Source organism: Mirounga angustirostris, unplaced genomic scaffold (genome assembly GCF_029215605.1).
Source record: "Mirounga angustirostris isolate CCGP_5_RB_7025 unplaced genomic scaffold, mMirAng1.0.hap1 SCAF_2, whole genome shotgun sequence".
In the NCBI taxonomy this organism is placed as follows: domain Eukaryota; kingdom Metazoa; phylum Chordata; class Mammalia; order Carnivora; family Phocidae; genus Mirounga; species Mirounga angustirostris.
The window spans coordinates 152,971,080-152,988,586 of record NW_026991710.1 but is presented as its reverse complement, the minus strand read 5'-3'; the positions used below and the strand labels follow the sequence as shown (position 1 = coordinate 152,988,586).

Here is a 17,507-nt window from a genome sequence, read left to right as displayed (position 1 = left end):
TGAATTAAATATGAAGCTATATAAACTTAGCAACCAGGAAACAAAATTTTGAGAATGAATTCATTTTTTAAATAATAAGATGTGGAAAACAAAAGGCCAGAGGACACGTGGATTTTAGGAAAAGGAAAGTAATACTTAGCACAGTGAATATGCTCTGAGTGTATATTTTGTTTCTCTTACAATACAGTAATTTCCCTTAGAGGAGAAACTTCGTTATTTAGAGATAGTCATTGTTAATCCTTGCAGTGCATTCTTGGAAAACTGAAAGAAGACAAAGAATATCGCCCCTGTTCCGACTGTAGCCACTGTGTGTGAGGCAGCCTTCGGATAGTATTTCTGAATTGGAGATGCAAAATGTTGTTTATATTTATAAGGTGTCAAGAAAATTAAATCTAAACCAAGAATAATGAAATGGATCATTTTCTGTACAAAAAGTATGAATTGGAATAGAATTACTGAACCTAATCTTTTGCAGGACCCTCTTCACAGCCCTCAGGACCTACTTTGTCAGTATTTCTTCAGAATTCAGCCTGCTTTCCTCTTCACAGTTGCCACCTCCTGCTTTTCCCACCTAAGTTCTTGGGTCTGGTTTCGCAGCCAACCTGGAAAGACAGTCTTCCAAAATTGAATCTCCTACCCCTTTATTGCTGTTGTTCGGGACAAATACTCAGCTTATTTTATTTTAAGGGCTTTTACAATTTAACTGGTAGTTAGGGAGTATCAGATTCCTGATATTACACATTTATAAAAATTAGATGTCCTTTTGTTTTCTGATGGAATGATAATCAGGCAACTTAATCAGTTTTCCATGTATCTTACATTGCTCTATGGAGAAGTGAGTGTGCCTCTCTTCCCACAGGTAGGACGTGAACAGCTGTTGCCATATCACTCACTTTTTGATGGCCCCTGGCCCCTGAAGCTGTTTGCTCCAGTTATGTTCACTCAGCAGGTCCCTTTATTTATTTGAGATACGGCAGATTCCGATAATAAACAATATCAGTAAGAATGCCAAAATGACTGTTAACCTTTGTTTAATGAGTTGCTATATTTTGGCAGGACCTCTTTGGGTGCAGGATCTTCTCTATTTCCTGCAGGTCTGGAACTTCAACTTACAGCTTTTCCATAGATGACCCTACCTTAGGAAAAATGACTTTTGCTACCCATACAATCCTGTTTAGAAGTGGTATCTCATGTTATTGAAGAACGATTTGGAATATCTATCAAAAGTTCTTTTAAACTGTGCCTACCATTTGATTCAGCTGATCAGTGATCTGATTTTTTTCAATACTGAAAATCAGTTTTTACTCAAACTAAATTGATCATCACTTTTTTCCTTTTCTTACTGTCTGCAATAGGGCATTAGAGTGTCCCTTGGCTTGTTGCTTAATTAACAGCCAATAAATCAGTGATTCAACTAGTATTTATTCTTGTTAGCTAGTCCGCACACATTGGGAGGTTTAGCAGAGTTAATTATTCCATACACAGAATAATGTACCGTAGGTTCTTTTATAAAATCTCAGAGCATTTATAATATATTTAAGCAATTGAAATAGTTTTATTCTGTGCGTATATTTTTTGACAGAAATGGGATATGTATGCTGTTTAGAAAATTGTTTTAATTTTATTTTTTACTTACTGTATTGTTATGTCTTACCATGTCAGTAAATAGAGATCTTGCTCATCATTTTTAGTGACTATATAATATTCCACCATGTGGTTGTACCGTAGTTTTTTTTTTTTTTAATGAATCCCTTATTGGTAGACTTTTCAGTTATTTCTAGTTTTTTATTTTATAAACAGTGTTACTCTCACATATTTTGGTTATGCATCATGTGTACTTGTGTGCTTACTTAGAATAAATTATAGATTTGTTACATCAGATTGTGCACATTTTAAGGGCTTTTGAGGTAAGTAGCCGTTTTTAAAATACCAAGCGGTTTACAGTAGTATTTCTAATTGTTGGAATGTTGAAAATGTGCTTTTTTCTGCATCCTCTCCCATACTGTGTTCCTTCATTGTTATTTCTGCCTGTCTGATTGGCAAAAATGTTCTCTCATATTTGCATTTTTTTTATTAGTAAAGTCGAATATCTTCGTGTGTTCGTTGGTTATTTGTCATTCATTCATAAATTTATGTCCTTTTCCCATTTTCCTATTAAAGTTTTATTCTTTATCTGCTTTTATTTTTTGAATTTGTTTTAGGTATTACTTTCGCTAAGCATAAAATTATATTTAAATATACCTGTATTCTTTTTTTTTAAAGAATTTATTTATTTATTTGACAGAGAGAGAGACAGCGAGAGAGGGAACACAAGCAGGGGGAGTGGGAGAGGGAGAAGCAGGCTTCCTGCAGAGCAGGGAGCCTGATGCAGGGCTCAATCCCAGGACCCTGGGACCATGACCTGAGCCGAAGGCAGATGCTTAACCAACTGAGCCACCCAGGCGACCCTATACCTGTACTCTTTTAAATTACTCTATTTTAGGGTAGAATTTCTCAAAATGTGACTTATGGACCATTTGTAACAGTACCTGAGGTGACTGTTAGAATGTAGTTCATTCTCCAGAGATTCAGATTTCTAGACTTCTAAGGGGAATGAATAAATCTACTACACATTAAAATTAGAGAACCTCTTATTTGGAGGAAATATAAATTGTTTTAATATTTTTACTGCCTTATTTTCTTTTTGTCTTACTGAATTCACTTTTTATTTCAATAATCATAAACTACAGTCTTAAAATATTAAGATTTTCATCCTACTCCAGCCTAACAATAGATTTTACAGAAGTGTTTTGATATATGGTAATTTGGGTGTTGCATTACATAAAGGAAACTTTTATAAGACAGTGGGAAGCTTCACTTGTACATGAGGCAAAAGGAATAATTTAGAGGAAATCAGGTAAAATAAAGTAGGTAGAAGTATAAGGGGGTGTCCTCTAGTTTTAAAAATCCAATGAGGTGTTTCTCATTCCTTCTTTTATATGGTAGTCTTCCTTGAATCCACAAATTTGAAACACCTGTTTGAAAAATTAGTTTAGGGGCACCTGGGTAGAACAGACCGTTGAGCATCTGCCTTCGGCTCAGGTCATGATCTCAGGGTCCTGGGATCAAACCCTGCATTGGGCTCCCTGCTCAGCAGAGAGCCTGCTTCTCCCTCTTCCACTCCCCGTGCTTGTGCACTCTCTCTCTCTGTCAAATAAATAAATAAAATCTTTAAAAAAATTAGTCTAAATGAAATTTGAAAAATTCTTTAGTCTAAATGAAATTTGAAAAATTATTGGTATTACTATGTATATATTCAAAAAAGGAGCAATGTTCTCTTTAGTTTTTTGTTTTTTTGGTTTTTTTTAGTTGCAAGCAGATGAACATGCTGCATAAGCAATAAACTACAAAGACTAAACTTACATGGATATTTTAATACTGTGACCAAATAAAGCTTTCAGTAGTTATTTGACACATATTTAATGATATGCATAATTGTTACGTGTTGCACATAATTAAGCTTAAATATAAACGACTGTGTTTACTACCAGTTTTCTATAGCCAGACCTCACATTTCTGGGGCCAGCTTGAAGGAGGAAAAAAATATGGCAGGCTGTCGCAAAGATCTCTGACTTAGAGATTTTGCATAGAGAGAATAGTCATTTGGGGCAGGGATTGCTCATAACTTTAGTATTCCTGATTCGTAGTATTCCTAATTCATAGACTTTCCTTTTCCCTTCCAGCACTCAATACCATGTACTAGAGGAAGAAATTAGAGAGATTCAGCCACTGCTTTATTTTCTCCAAATAATTTTTTCTACTTAGTAACTAAAGCTTGGGATGCAGAGGTCCCAGGCATTGATAGTGAACAAAGAACAGTTTCTTTCCCTGCTTCAGTGAAACCAGTCCAGGTCTCAAGGCCTGAGCCATCATGGGCTTTAGGTTTTAAGTTGTCGTATTAACTTGGGTCTCTGAGAGTTTCTGAACCTGAACTCGTGTTTTTCGAACATAGGCTGTCCACAGCAAACACAGAAATAACCAATGTATATAAAACAAAATGAAATTAAATTTAACATCGTTATTAAGCCAAATGAAAGTATGATAGCTTAGTAAATGCTTTTTCCTTCCAGACCTACCTTTCGTTCTGCCCACACTCTCTCAGCCCCAAATAAGATATGTATTCTTGCCCCTGGAAAAGTAGGGGCAAGTCAAAAGAATCTAAAGCTTAGTGGAAACTGTACTGGGAATCATTCCTATTCCTGCTGTGATTTTTTTTTTTTTTAGGGATTTTTTTATTCTCTGCAGCCTGGCTGTGCAATGAAACATTTGTTAGTCAAATATTTCTACATCTATGATACTGTTTTTGCACTATCTAAAAAGATGATGTAATGTTGGAAAAATTTCTTGGTAGTGCTTTTAGAACCTTCTATCTGCCAGTTCAGTATTGGTTGATGGAGATAGCCCTTATATAACTAATTTAGTAATAAAATTACCTAATGTTTGATGCTGCTTTACCATTTTATAAAGTACTTTTACATATATTATCTCATAATTCACTCAGCATCCTTGTGAGAGAGTATTTTCAGGAGGAAAAATTCTGAGTTCAGAGAAGTTAAATGATATGTTTACACTTACACAACTAATAAGGGACTTGAATTCATGTCTTTCAATTTATTTATATTTCACTGTTTTCACAGATACTTTCTGCCAAGTCAATTAATGTAAAAATGCACTATTAATGATTAAAACACATATAAATTCAATAGTTTTGGTTATAAATATGGCAGATATTTAAAGATTTTATTTATTTATTTGTCTAGGTATGGCAGATATTTAAATTTAGGACAACAGCCTAAGAACTTTTCAAAATGGATCAATTATATCCTGTGACAAATGAAAACTGCCATTCTAGATAAGAAATTAAGCCATATGTTATATAAACAATTGAAGGAAGAAAATTTGCCTTTAAATTCTGGTTAAGGATTGTTTTAGTATATCTGTAGCATAAATGATAAAGTCGAAAAACTATACTATGTCTCTGAAATACCCATGTATTTTATCTATGAGGTCAGTATGATATCTCTCATCAAAGATTGTTTTCTTTATTTCTCTTTCTCATAGTTCGTTGTTGGTGTACGGAAACACAACTGATTTTTGTATATTGTTTTGTATCCTGCAACTTTACGGAACTCATCAAAGACTTTAGTATCAAGACTACAATATTTTGAGAGGAAATTACTGATACCTCCCATTAAAAAAAGTACTTTTCAGATATTTCAGTCAAAGGAAGAAATAGCTCTTCTCCTAAGATGGAATCTGTTGTTTGGGAATGTGGTTGATCAACTTGATATGTTGGCCAAATGTGCCCTATGTAATAAAATGAAAAGAAGAGACAAGATGATGTCATTTTCCCATATTGTGAAACCAAAAACAAATGCCTTTTGTGAGACCAAGCTAACAAACCTCTGACGGTGCAAAGAGTATTTAACTGTTTGAAGAACTTAACAGTAAGATATAGAAGAAATACTTTCAAGCTGAGACCTGCAGGTGTATAAAGATCTAAAATACATATTGAGTAGGCCTGATCATCCAAATCTCATTCAGATCCAGGAAGGATGGCTGTAGGTTGGATCGTCTTCTACTTTTGGCCCTTGACTATGTTTGTGGGACATATAGGTGGGCACAGTTTGTTTTCTTGTGAACCCATTACCTTGAGGATGTGCCAAGATTTGCCTTATAATACTACCTTCATGCCTAATCTTCTGAATCACTATGACCAACAGACAGCAGCTTTAGCAATGGAGGTAAGACTTGATCTATTATTTGACATATCTTAGACGATGATTCTTATATTGTCTTATTAACTAATCTAATGAATGTGTCTGATAAAAAAAAACAGAAGAATGTTATTTTTAACTATATCTTGTACATTAAGAAGTTATATATTTAGGTTCAAGCGCTAATAGATTGAAGAATTGATGTTTGGGGAGTGTTACTCTTGACCTATTTTTAGATATGCTTTTATAAAGAAATATGAAACACTTGGAACATGGGAAATAATAGCCATTCAGAAGTTTAAAATTGTCCACGTTATGATATGATTCCATTTTTTTCTGTTTGGCTGTTAATAAAACCTCAGATAAAGAGTAGAATATAATAATAGTCACAGTTCAGTCCTTAACTATTGAAGGTAATGTGATCTTGTAAAATAAGTTCTTTGTTCAGCCTATAGGCTGGTGGTTTATGGTATTTGAATTTTCTTAAAATTTTAAAAAATTTTTCTGGTTTTACCATCACATCAATTTAAGAATTATAACTCCTGATGAACAAAAAGGTTTGGTTGTATAAATTATCTGTTCTTGACCTCTCCAAATTTTATGAAAATGTGTTGCCTTACCTGAATTTTTCTAATGGTAATTCTTCAGGTAACTTTTTAATGATTTTACTTTAGAAACTATGAAAAATTAATGAATATAGTTAACAATAGGTTTAAATAAGTATGCATTCATTTCTATAAGGGTTTTAGAATTCTGAACAAGGATAATATGTTTACCAGATAGGAACTAGGAGGCAGCAGGTGGTGGCAATAGGGAGCACAGGCTTTGGAGTTATACAAACCTAGGTTTGAATTCTAGCTCTACCATTTTCTAGCTTTATTACTTTGAGTAAATTATGTGAGCTTTCTTACCATAGTTTCTTTGCTTGTAAAGTGGAGCTAATAATAATTATACAGAGAATGTTTTGTATTTTAGTCTGTAATCTATTATAGTGCTTTCAGCACATTGAAGCCTACATGTTTTGGAAAGCTTCATTTTATGGTAAAACCCAAAGACTCATTACTTCCAACTAGACTACATAAATTTGTCTAGGAAAATTTGTAGAAAGATTATTATTTATAGATTTTGAAATGTGGAGGGCATCTTATGTGTTACAAATATATGAAAATATTACAGAGATTGAACAAAACATTTTCTGCTCTTCTGACTATATAAGGTCTAATGATAGAGAAAGACTTGGTATAGACTATCAGATTAGGTTATGAAAATGGATATTGGTTTAATACATGAATTTGGTTCTGGACATAGTAGTCCTTACTGTGTATTAAACCATCAATTCTCCTATAAAAAAATTGGAGTAGGAATACCTTTGTTTTTAGTATCATTAAGTCAGTATAACTGCTTTAAAAAGCAAATAGGGTACTAAGATGCAAGTCATCAAGATATTTGAACTGATTTGGGTTTGACTTTTGTCTCTGCTTTGTAGTAGCTTTGGACTTTGAACAAGTCACTTAACAAGTCCCTTAGCCTTGGTTTCTTCATTTGTGAAAAGGCAGTAAATGACAAAAAACCTTGAAGGGCTGTTAGGGTTAAACTTATAAAGTAGCTAGCAAAGTGTATGGCACACAGCAGGTTAACTTCAAATGTTAATTCTATTCCAAATATCATTTCTAAATGATCCTAAAGAGAAAGTACTAGAAGAATAATGTATTTGTTCCAAGTGACCTTGCATTCCAGGTGTAGGCTCTTGGGACATTCATAATAATGGCATAGTAAGCTATCACTGCCCTCTTCCCAGAGTTGCCTGTGCAGTCTAGATATTTTATTGGCAATAAGGTTGCTTCTGTTTAAATTCCACACATTCTGGGGAGAGCACCAAAGTGGGCAATATCTTCTAAGAGAAAGCTCTAGTTCTTTGAAGTAAATAATGTTGCAGATAGTTGTTTGTTGCATGGTTGTCATATCAAGACACTAACACCACTGACAGAATTGGCAGACGGTTTGAGAGTGTAAAGTTTCTGTAATAGCAAAGGGCATGGAAACTCAGCAGTTTCCACCCTTCCAGAAGGAAGTAAGGATTCTTGGGTTCTTACAAGGGCTCCAGTCTGCTGATGATACCCTCTATCTCTGATCTTAGAATGTGTCTGTCAGCTTTTACCAGGAGCGAGTAATTGGAGCAATTGAAGCACATTTTTGAGTGTTCACTGTGGGACAGGGTGAATTGAAAGATAATTTCTTAGGGCTAGCATCTTTCTGCTGGCCCGTATTTCAAGTCTGCCTTGGGTTCACTCCTGTACTGATTGGGTGAATCATAATGAGTGCCTGTAATAGAATAGTATATGGCAGTGAGCTAGGATACCACAGATGAGAGAAAGTACAGAATCTGGGTTATTTCAAGTATGATTGTTTACAGTCAGTTTGCTGTTCTTTCATTGTAGGTATAAGATTCTTTGTACTTTCATTGAAATTGGGACATGTTTAAATAAATGGGATAATGTAAGTGTCAAGTCATTAAGTTGGAAAGAAAAGATCTTTGCTAATATGTTTATTATTTCTCTATCTGTCCCTTCTAAAATGTAGTCATCTATACACAAACACACAACTAAATTTGTATGAGTTCTTAACTTGGTATCTTTTCCCCTATCAGTGGCTTTTGATCGAAAAAAACATCTCATTCCTGAGTTTCCTAAACCATTTTGAGCTGTCCAAATGGCTAAGTAAATTTTTGGGAGCTGTCCAGCATGGACAACAAATTGTCAACAAATTGTTAGTAACTGTCTTTACCAACCACACATTATTAGGTATTTGTGACTGCAGTAGTAATGAAAGAGATCTGAACAGCCTTTCCCCCTATACTGGATAGTTAAATACAGTTGAATAGGAAGCAGACAGTTTGGTGAAAAAAACATTGAAATGGGGATAGGAAATTTGTATTTTGCTGCTAACTAGTTTTGTAACTTCTTTATGTTGGTTTCCTCTAGGAAGTAAATTTTTGTCCCTATCCATTTTATAAGGTTGTTAAGATCAAATGATGTGGAATGCCTGGGTGGCTCAGTTGGTTAAGCGTCTGCTTTCAGCTCAGGTCATGACCCCAGAGTCCTGGGATCAAGCCCCACATTGGGCTCCCTGCTCAAGCAGGGAGCCTGCTTCTCCCTCTCCCTCTGCCTGCCACTCCCCCTGCTTGTGCTCTCTCTGACAAATAAATAAATCTTTTAAAAAAAGGTCAAATGATGTAAATGGTATGTAAATTTAAAAACTTTGAAAAATTAAAGTGCTGTGTGAATGCAAAGCAGTAGTCCTTGTTGCCTATCACCCTGTTTAACTTCAGTTGGTGTGTGGAACAAGCATTCATCCCCTTATGATGATGATCACTTGTCTACTCTTTTTTTTTAAGAACGAGAGAGAGGGAGCCCACATACTTGAGTCGGAGTCGGACGTGGGGGTGGGCACAGAGAGAGAGAATCTTAAGCAGGCTCCATGCCCAGTGTAGTGCCTGATGCAGGGCCCGATGCCATTACCCTGAGATCATGACCTGAGCCGAAATCAGGAGTCACTTAACTGACCACCAAGATGCCCCTACTCTTTTTTTTTTTTTTTTTTTTAAGAAACTAGACTGCTATAGGAGAATCAGAGGAAGAAACTCTTGGGATTGTTTGTGTTTGCCTCCATTTCTTGTTTTCTTTTGTCATCCTCATTAAAGATGTTCTGTAGCATGGAAAGCTGGCAGCGGGTTACATCCTTCAGGGAACACAGAACCTAAAAGCTCAATTTCCTGGTATCTTTTATGATTCATTAAGAACAAAGCACGTTTGAACCAGTCTTCATGTTATCCAAACTCAAACTGTAACTTAAAAAAAAAACCCACCTTTTTATTATAGATAATTTCAGTTTTATAGAACTATAAGAGTATAATGGACACCATATACCCATTACCTATCATCCAGCTTCAAAAATTATCAACTCACAGCTCATTTTGTTTCATTTATGACTGTACATCCAACTGGGTTACTTTGAAGCAAATCTCAAACACCATAGTTTCATCTATAAATATTTCTGTATATATCTCTTAAAAAGTAAGAACTGTTTCAAAATGTCTAAGTATTATCTTTATCACTTCCTCCATACCATCAACTCTCCAGTTAATTCAAATTACTCTGATCATTTCACAGTATTTTTATAGTTGGCTTTTCAAATCAGGATTCATATATTGCATTGAACTGATATATCTCTTAAGTTTCTTTTAATATATAATTTCTCCTTCCCTTTCTTCTCTCCTTTTTCTCTTGTAATATGTTTGCTCTGTAGTTTCCCATAATCTGTTTTGCTGATTGCATCCCTGTGGTTTTGTTTACCATGTTCCTCTGTCTCCTTTTTTGATTTTTTTAAAGAAAACTTCATAGGCACATAATATCTGGTTGTCACTCTTTATAATTTTGGCATCCATTCATGATCATCTGCTAGATTGATAATATCATTAAAGTTTAGCAAAATTCTGCATTCTTCATTTCTTAGCTGGAATGCTTTTATAAACAGAAATTTCCTGTTATTGACTATTGGGCTACAAAGTTACTCTCATTTACAGTTTATATAAGAAAGACAGGATAAGTACTTGATCATTCTCCTGTATTTATTAGTTTTTAAGATAATGAGTTGATTCTCAAGCATCCTTCAAAGGTGACAAATGAAGTCTTTTTTTTTTTTCCCAAAGTATCATTATAAACTCATGGATTTAACATATTTGATGTTTTTCAGTCCATTGCAGTTATTATTCTTCCTACTGGGGCTCTAACTGTACTTGTCTTTGGTAGTAGGAGCCTCTTCAAGGTAGCTCCTGGTTTTTGACACTACCCTAGTAGTCTGTCATAGCTTCCTTGCTTTCTGGTATGATCCAAAGAAACTGTTTCCTTAAAACTCTGCCTCAGGGGCGCCTGAGTGGCTCAGTCGTTAAGCTTCTGCCTTTGGCTCAGGTCATGAACTCAGGGTCCTGGGATTGAGCCCCGCATCGGGCTCCCTGCTCCGCGGGAAGCCTGCTTCTCCCTCTCCCACTCCCCCTGCTTGTGTTCCCTCTCTCGCTGTGTTTCTCTCTGTCAAATAAATAAATAAAATCTTAAAAAAAAAAAAGTTTTAAAAGAAAAAAAGAATTCTGCCTCAAACTTTGAATCAGATTTCTTTAGAGAGCACTGGTTCTGTTTAGTTGGAAATGATATTTAGAGACCACTATCTGAGTGCTAAGCCTATTGATACTACGTTAATCATTTTTAGGCCTATTTGTGGGCAAAGCTAGGAAACGCTTTTTTTTTTTTTAAAAAGGAAGTACATCATGAGTTTATACTGATACTTTCAATTCAAATAATATTGCAGAGTTTTTATTTAACATATTAAAATCTTGTTTCTCTTTTTTCTTATACTAAAGCTTTGTATACATATACATTATATAATTTAAGAATAATAACATTATTACTAACAATATGATTACTGAAAGCAGTTTGATTTTTTTTGTACTTCTTTTTGTCCTTAGGGATATAACTCACCAAGGACATACAGTCAAATTACTGTATTTTATTTTATTTTATTTTTTTAAGATTTTTATTTATTTATTTGACAGAGAGAGAGATAGCGAGAGCAGGAACACAAGCAGGGGGAGTGGGAGAGGGAGAAGCAAGCTTCCCACCGATCCGGGAGCCTGGTATGGGGCTCCATCCCAGAACCCTGCGATCATGACCTGAGTGGAAAGCAGACGCTTAACGACTGAGCCATCCAGACATCCCCAAATTACTGTATTTTAAAGTTAAATACTTCTCTGTGTGGTTAAACTCAATACACATTTAGATTCATATGTTTCATTTTTTGAAGAATGATTTAAAAAATTTTTTTTGGTTTAACTTTCTTTCTAACTAATTGTGTTTTAAATTTTTGTAAACGAAGAAGTCTAGTTTCTGGCCCTTTCCCTCCTACCCTGTTCTTTCCTTCCTCTTAAACATAGTCATTTAAAGTTTTTTGTTTATTCTTCCATTAAAGAGTTGTAAATACAACATAAAATTTATATAAAATGTTTATGTAATATCTGTCCATGTGTATTCTTTGACCTTTCTTTGATATAGCATCATACTATGTTTTTTCTATCTTTTTTCATTTAACAGTATATCATGGATATTCTATAGTAGTATTTATAGATATTGCTCATTAAAAATTTTTTTTAGAAAAATTTTTTAGAAATTTCTTTTAGAAATGGAAATTTTTAGAATACAGACTTCACCGTTCCAACCCTTTTAGGTGTATAGTTCAATGGCATTAAGTATATTCATCTTGTTATGCAGTCATCACCACTATTCATCTCTAGCACTTTTAATCTAACAAAACTGAAACTCTGTACCAAGTAAACAGTAACTCCCCGTTCCCCCCTTCTCCAAGCCCCTGGCAACCACCATTTTTCTTTCTCTCTGAATTTAACTACTCTTGGTACCTAATATAAGAGGAATCATACAATATTTGTCCTTTTATGACTGGCTTATTTCACTTAACATAATGTCTTCAAGGTTTATCCATGTAGCATATGCCAGAATTTCCTTCCTGTTTAAAGCCAAATAATATTCCATTGTATGTGTATACCACACTTTGTTTATCCACTCATCCATCAAACACTTGATTTGCTTTTACCTTTGGCTATTATGAATAATGCTGCTGTGAACATGGGTGTAAAATACCTGTTTGAGTCCCTGCTTTCAATTTTTGGGGATATATATATACCCAGAAGTGGAATTGCTGGGACATATGATAATTCTGTGTTTAATTTTTTGAGGAACCACCATACTGTTTTCCATAGCAGCTGCTCCATTTTACATTCCCATCAACAGTGCCACAAACATTCCAATTTCACCACATCCTTGTCAACGCTTGTTATTTTCTGGTTTTGTTTTTCTTTTTTTTTTTAATAGTCATCCTAGTGGGTGTTAAGTTGCCCTCATTTTTTTTATCCAATTACTATTGATGGACATTTGGGTTGTTTTCAGTCTTTTTCTTTTGAAATCAAGGCTTGTCCTTATTCATCTTTGTATGCCCAACACCCAAAACACTGCCTCACACATAGGAACTGCTAAATAAACTGCTAAAAAATAAAATGTTTGAATTAATTAACAAACTTTATAAACTAAGTCCCTTAAGAGATAATAGTAGTCTTGGTCATGTTTATATTATACCTGAGCACTTAATGTCCTTCGGTTGTAAATAGAAGTGTGCTTGATGGGGATGGTAATCCCAATACCAAAGGTACCATGTAACTATGAACACTAGTATTTTACTTTGCCTTTTGAGGGGTGGGGAGTAACTAATCAAAGTGACTCAGAGCTTTGGGCATCATGTGTTTGTACTTATAAGTGGTGTAATTAAGCAAAAGAACAGAGCAACCCATCTTTCCCATCTCTAGGGCTTTAATGTTCTTTCTGCCTTAAATATTCTCTTCTTGATCTTTGTCAAAATTCTAATGGTTATACTTGATACATTATTAAATAGGAAAAAAAAGGAGTGGATAACATTATTTATGGTATCACCCTGTTTTTGTTAAAAATGTATATGTGTGTGTTTATGCAGAGTAAGTGATCTGGAAGGATTTTCACCAAGGCCAACAGTGGTTTCCCTGAATTAGCACAATTTATGTTTTCTGTGTCTTATTTAATGTTTGTATTTTTTTTATTTTTCTGTAAGAAACACATGCTTTTAAAATAGTAAAATTAGTGCAGAAACTTTATTTTTAATAATCCCAACCGTTCTTTTTTGTTTAGTTCTCAGTTACAGTGCCCAGGAGTTAGTATTTATTAAATATATTTTGATTCAATGACTGAAACACAAGGAAGAACCTGGTAAATGCCACAAAAAAAGGCATAAAGTGCTAAGGGGATTCAAAAGAGAGAAGGATCTTCTACTAAAGGGATCAGTTGTAGACAGTATTTGAATGGGTCTTGAAAGATTTTTTTTGTCTTTTGTAAGAGAATAGTGTAATATACTCCTATGTAGTAGTAATTATTCACATTTTGTGCGTAAGCTTTTTAGAAAATGAAATTTGGTTGCAATTCATGGTTTATATCGTCAGAATACATGCATTATCAGATTTACTTCCCTTACTGTCTTTTGTTTGGGTTTACTATTAATAAGGTGGTTTTCCTGAAGCAAACAACCACCTAGTGAAGTGGCTTGAGAAGTCTATTGTGTGACAGGGAAACCAGTCAGGAATTAAGAATCTTCTAAATTGAAAAATGTACATACAAGCAGTGGAGAATTAATAGCATTTAGTTATTTCTGACTTTAAGGGAAAAAAAAGCTTTAAATTTTTTCTTTGATTTTCTTGTGTGACAAATCACTTTAAAGGAATACCTTTAAAATACTTATTTGCAATTAAATTATGAAGTGTGGTAGAATTTTGTTTGTAAGGTTTTATCTTTTGAGAGAGATCATAGTTCAGAACTGTTCATGATGTTTGAAATACTAAAACTTCCTTAAAAGTCAAATTTTATGGGCTCCTCTGGGAATTCCCCCTTTGACTTAAGAAGATAAACGTGTTCCTCTCATAATGGCAAATTTCTGTAAACCACCTTACTGAAATATTGTTGGAAAGTATTTAGTACACTATCTCAAGACATTTTTTTAAAATTGAGATTTGTAGAAGAAAAATCTGTAGGATTAAAGGTGTTTTTCAAACCTAGATTTTTTTAATACAAAATAATTCTTAAAGTTTTAGATCTTATTGAGAATTTATTTTTACAGAAAAGGAGTTTTTTACATCACTTGAAATTATTCTAAAAAGTTGTTTTTGAATAACTTCTTATTCTAATTTGGATCTGAAATAGAATGAATACAATTTTTTGAATTTCCAAGGCCATTCCACATTTGGTTTCACATTTAGTGAATTTAGTCATAACATTCCCAAACGCAGTTGGATACAGTTTCTATGGTTACCAGACCCTTTGTAGAGTGACAAAGATTGGAATTCTGATTCTCATGAGTCAAATTTTGGCCTTTGACTCTGTCCTCTTTTCATACCCCTTGCTAAGCTTGGGCTGTTGCTGTGCTTGAAGGCTTGTCAGCTATCGGGTTCCTATGGTAACAGGAATGGAAATTTGAAAGAAGAAAGAGAATGGGAGCACAAAGGCTTGGTTGATTTGAATTTGAACAAAGAATGGAAGTTTCCGTGTAGTGCACCTTTGTTGTAGAAACCAGAAATTTAATTTTAGAAAGTTACTTTTCAGTTTGTAAACTTCCTATACCCTGGTCTTGATTTAGTGAACAAAAAGTATTACTATTTAAGGAGGTACGCAGCAGGAATCTTTAAAAATTTAATCAAATTGTTTTCTGTTTGATAGAGCTTTAATAGTATTATCTGATATATTCTCAACTTTACAGTATACAGGCTCCCTCTTTTAATTTTGATTTTGCTGAGGTTAAAAATTGTTAGAGTTCAAACCAAGGCAATTTGCTCATTTGAAAAATACTGATATTTCTGTTTTTATATAACTGCTTTATTGAGGTATAATTAGTGTAAAACAAAGTTGACCCATTTAAAATGTTCACTGTTTTGACACATGTATATACCGTGAAACCATCAACACAATCAAAATAGAGAACATTTCCATTACCTCAAAAGCTTTCTTGTATGCCTTTGTAGTCTACCCCCCTCTTCACTCCCTGCTCCAAGCAACCAGTGATCTGTTTTCTGTCACTGTGGATTAGTTTTCATTTTCTAGAGTTTTATATAAATGTAATCATACAGTATCTATTTTTTTATCTCTGGTTTCCTTCACCCAGCATAATAGTCATCAATGCTTTGTTTTGCTTTTTAATGACATCATTCCAGTTGACTTTCACTTGTTGAGAACAGGGCATTCAAATTCAGCAGGGTTCCTTAGGCCCACCATATAGGACTGCTATAGCTCTGTTAACTTGCAACTCTTCCCTAATCCCCTTTTAAGCTTTTACTGGGTCCTGTATGCTAACTATTTTATATACTATTATTTATATGTTATTAAGACCATTTTACAGAGGAGAAAACTGAGGTTTAGAGAGGTTATGTGGAAAAAATTGGTTAAGTTCAAGGGCTCTAGATAGGAATGCCAGGGTCTTGACTCTTGGGTCTGTCTTTGTAGCTCTGTGATCTTGGGCAAGTTACTTAATTTTAATGTCTCATTTTCTTCATATGTATTATAAAATGTGATTAATAATTATCAGAGGGATTAAATGAGATAATGTGTATAAGGCACTTAACTGCCTATATTTAGTGCCAGTAAATCCTGCCAGCTGAGATACATAGCACAGGGTACTTATAGCTAATATGTGGCAGGAGCATAAACTTGTAGCTTTAGGCTCATTGCAGGCAGCACAAAATAATCACTCAAATCAATTTTATAATTCATCTATAATTCACAGATCGAGGTTTTACTAACATAGTAACATGCAGCACAAAATAATCACTCAAATCAATTTTATAATTCATCTATAATTCACAGATCGAGGTTTTACTAACATAGTAACATAACAATATCTGATTGGTTGATATTTTATGTGTTGCTAAGTACCAAGCAAGTTTTGAGACTTAAGACATACATATGCATCTATGTATGATGTATGTACATACATCATCAACATGTGAATATAATGTTTTTAACTTTTAATTTTTTAAAAAATATTTTATTTATTTATTTGACAGAGAAAGAGACAGCGAGAGAGGGAACACAAGCAGGGGGAGTGGGAGAGGGAGAAGCAGGCTTCCTGCTGAGCAGGGCTCCATCCCAGGACCCTGGGATCATGACTTGAGCCGAAAGCAGATGCTTAACGACTGAGCCACTAAGTGCCCCTTAACTTTTAATTTTAAAATAATTATAAACTCATGGGAAATTGCAAAAAGAGTATAGAGACATTCTGTGTACCTTCCTAGTCCCCACCCCCTCCCAACCCCAGTCCTAGTACCTTATATAACTGTCATACAGGATAAAAACTAGGAAGTTAACCTTGGTACTATCTATAGACCTTATCATATTTCACCAGTTTTTACATGGACTTATTTTTGTGTGTGTATATGCATGTGTCTATGTGTGTAGTCTTCACAATTTTTTTTTAAGTAAGCTCTATGCCCAACGTGGGGCTTCAACTCACAACCCCTAGATTGAGTCGCATGCTCCACGGGCTGAGCCAACCATGCACACTCCTAGTCTTTGCAATTTTATCACATATATAGATGTATGTAGCCACTGCTACAATTAACTGTTTTATCACCACTAAGGAACTCCCTTATGCTTCCTTTCTCCCTCCTCCCTTTTCCCACTCCTGAGCAGCCATTACTTTGTTCTCTTATCTGTAATTTTATCATTTTAAGAATGTTATATAAATGGAATCATGCAGTGTGTAATCTTTTGAGATTTTTTCATTGAGCATAATAACCATACAAGTTCTATGTGTCAATAGTTATTTTTAATTTCTGAATATTTTGTTAAACAGATATGCCACAATTTGTTTAATCAGCCACCCATTGGAGAACATTTGAGTTGTTTCAACTCTTTGCTATTATAAATAAAGCTGTTATGACCATTGGTGTACAGGTTTTTGTGCAGACATAAATTTTTATTTGAGGGGGATAAATGCCCAAGGGTGTGACTGCTGGATCATATGAGAAGCATATGTTTGGAATTTTAGAAACTGCTAAACTATTTTCCATAGTGGTTGTACCATTTTACATTCTCACCAGCAACGTATGAGAGATTTACTTTC

General features: G+C 34.3%; 1 protein-coding gene across 2 annotated transcripts in view; it reads left to right on the top strand.

The window, feature by feature from the left end:
* FZD3 (frizzled class receptor 3) overlaps positions 1 to 17,507 on the top strand; it is a 94,826-nt gene that overhangs the window by 3,457 nt on the left and 73,862 nt on the right. Inside the window, exon 2 of one of the 2 annotated variants that reach the window (XM_045880080.3) lies at positions 5,101 to 5,783. The exons of the other annotated variant lie outside the window; for it this stretch is intronic. Within the exon in view, the coding sequence (XP_045736036.1) occupies positions 5,595 to 5,783 (189 nt within the window). The 5' untranslated portion in view covers positions 5,101 to 5,594. The remainder of the gene's footprint in view (positions 1 to 5,100; positions 5,784 to 17,507) is intronic. 2 annotated transcript variants of the gene reach the window in all.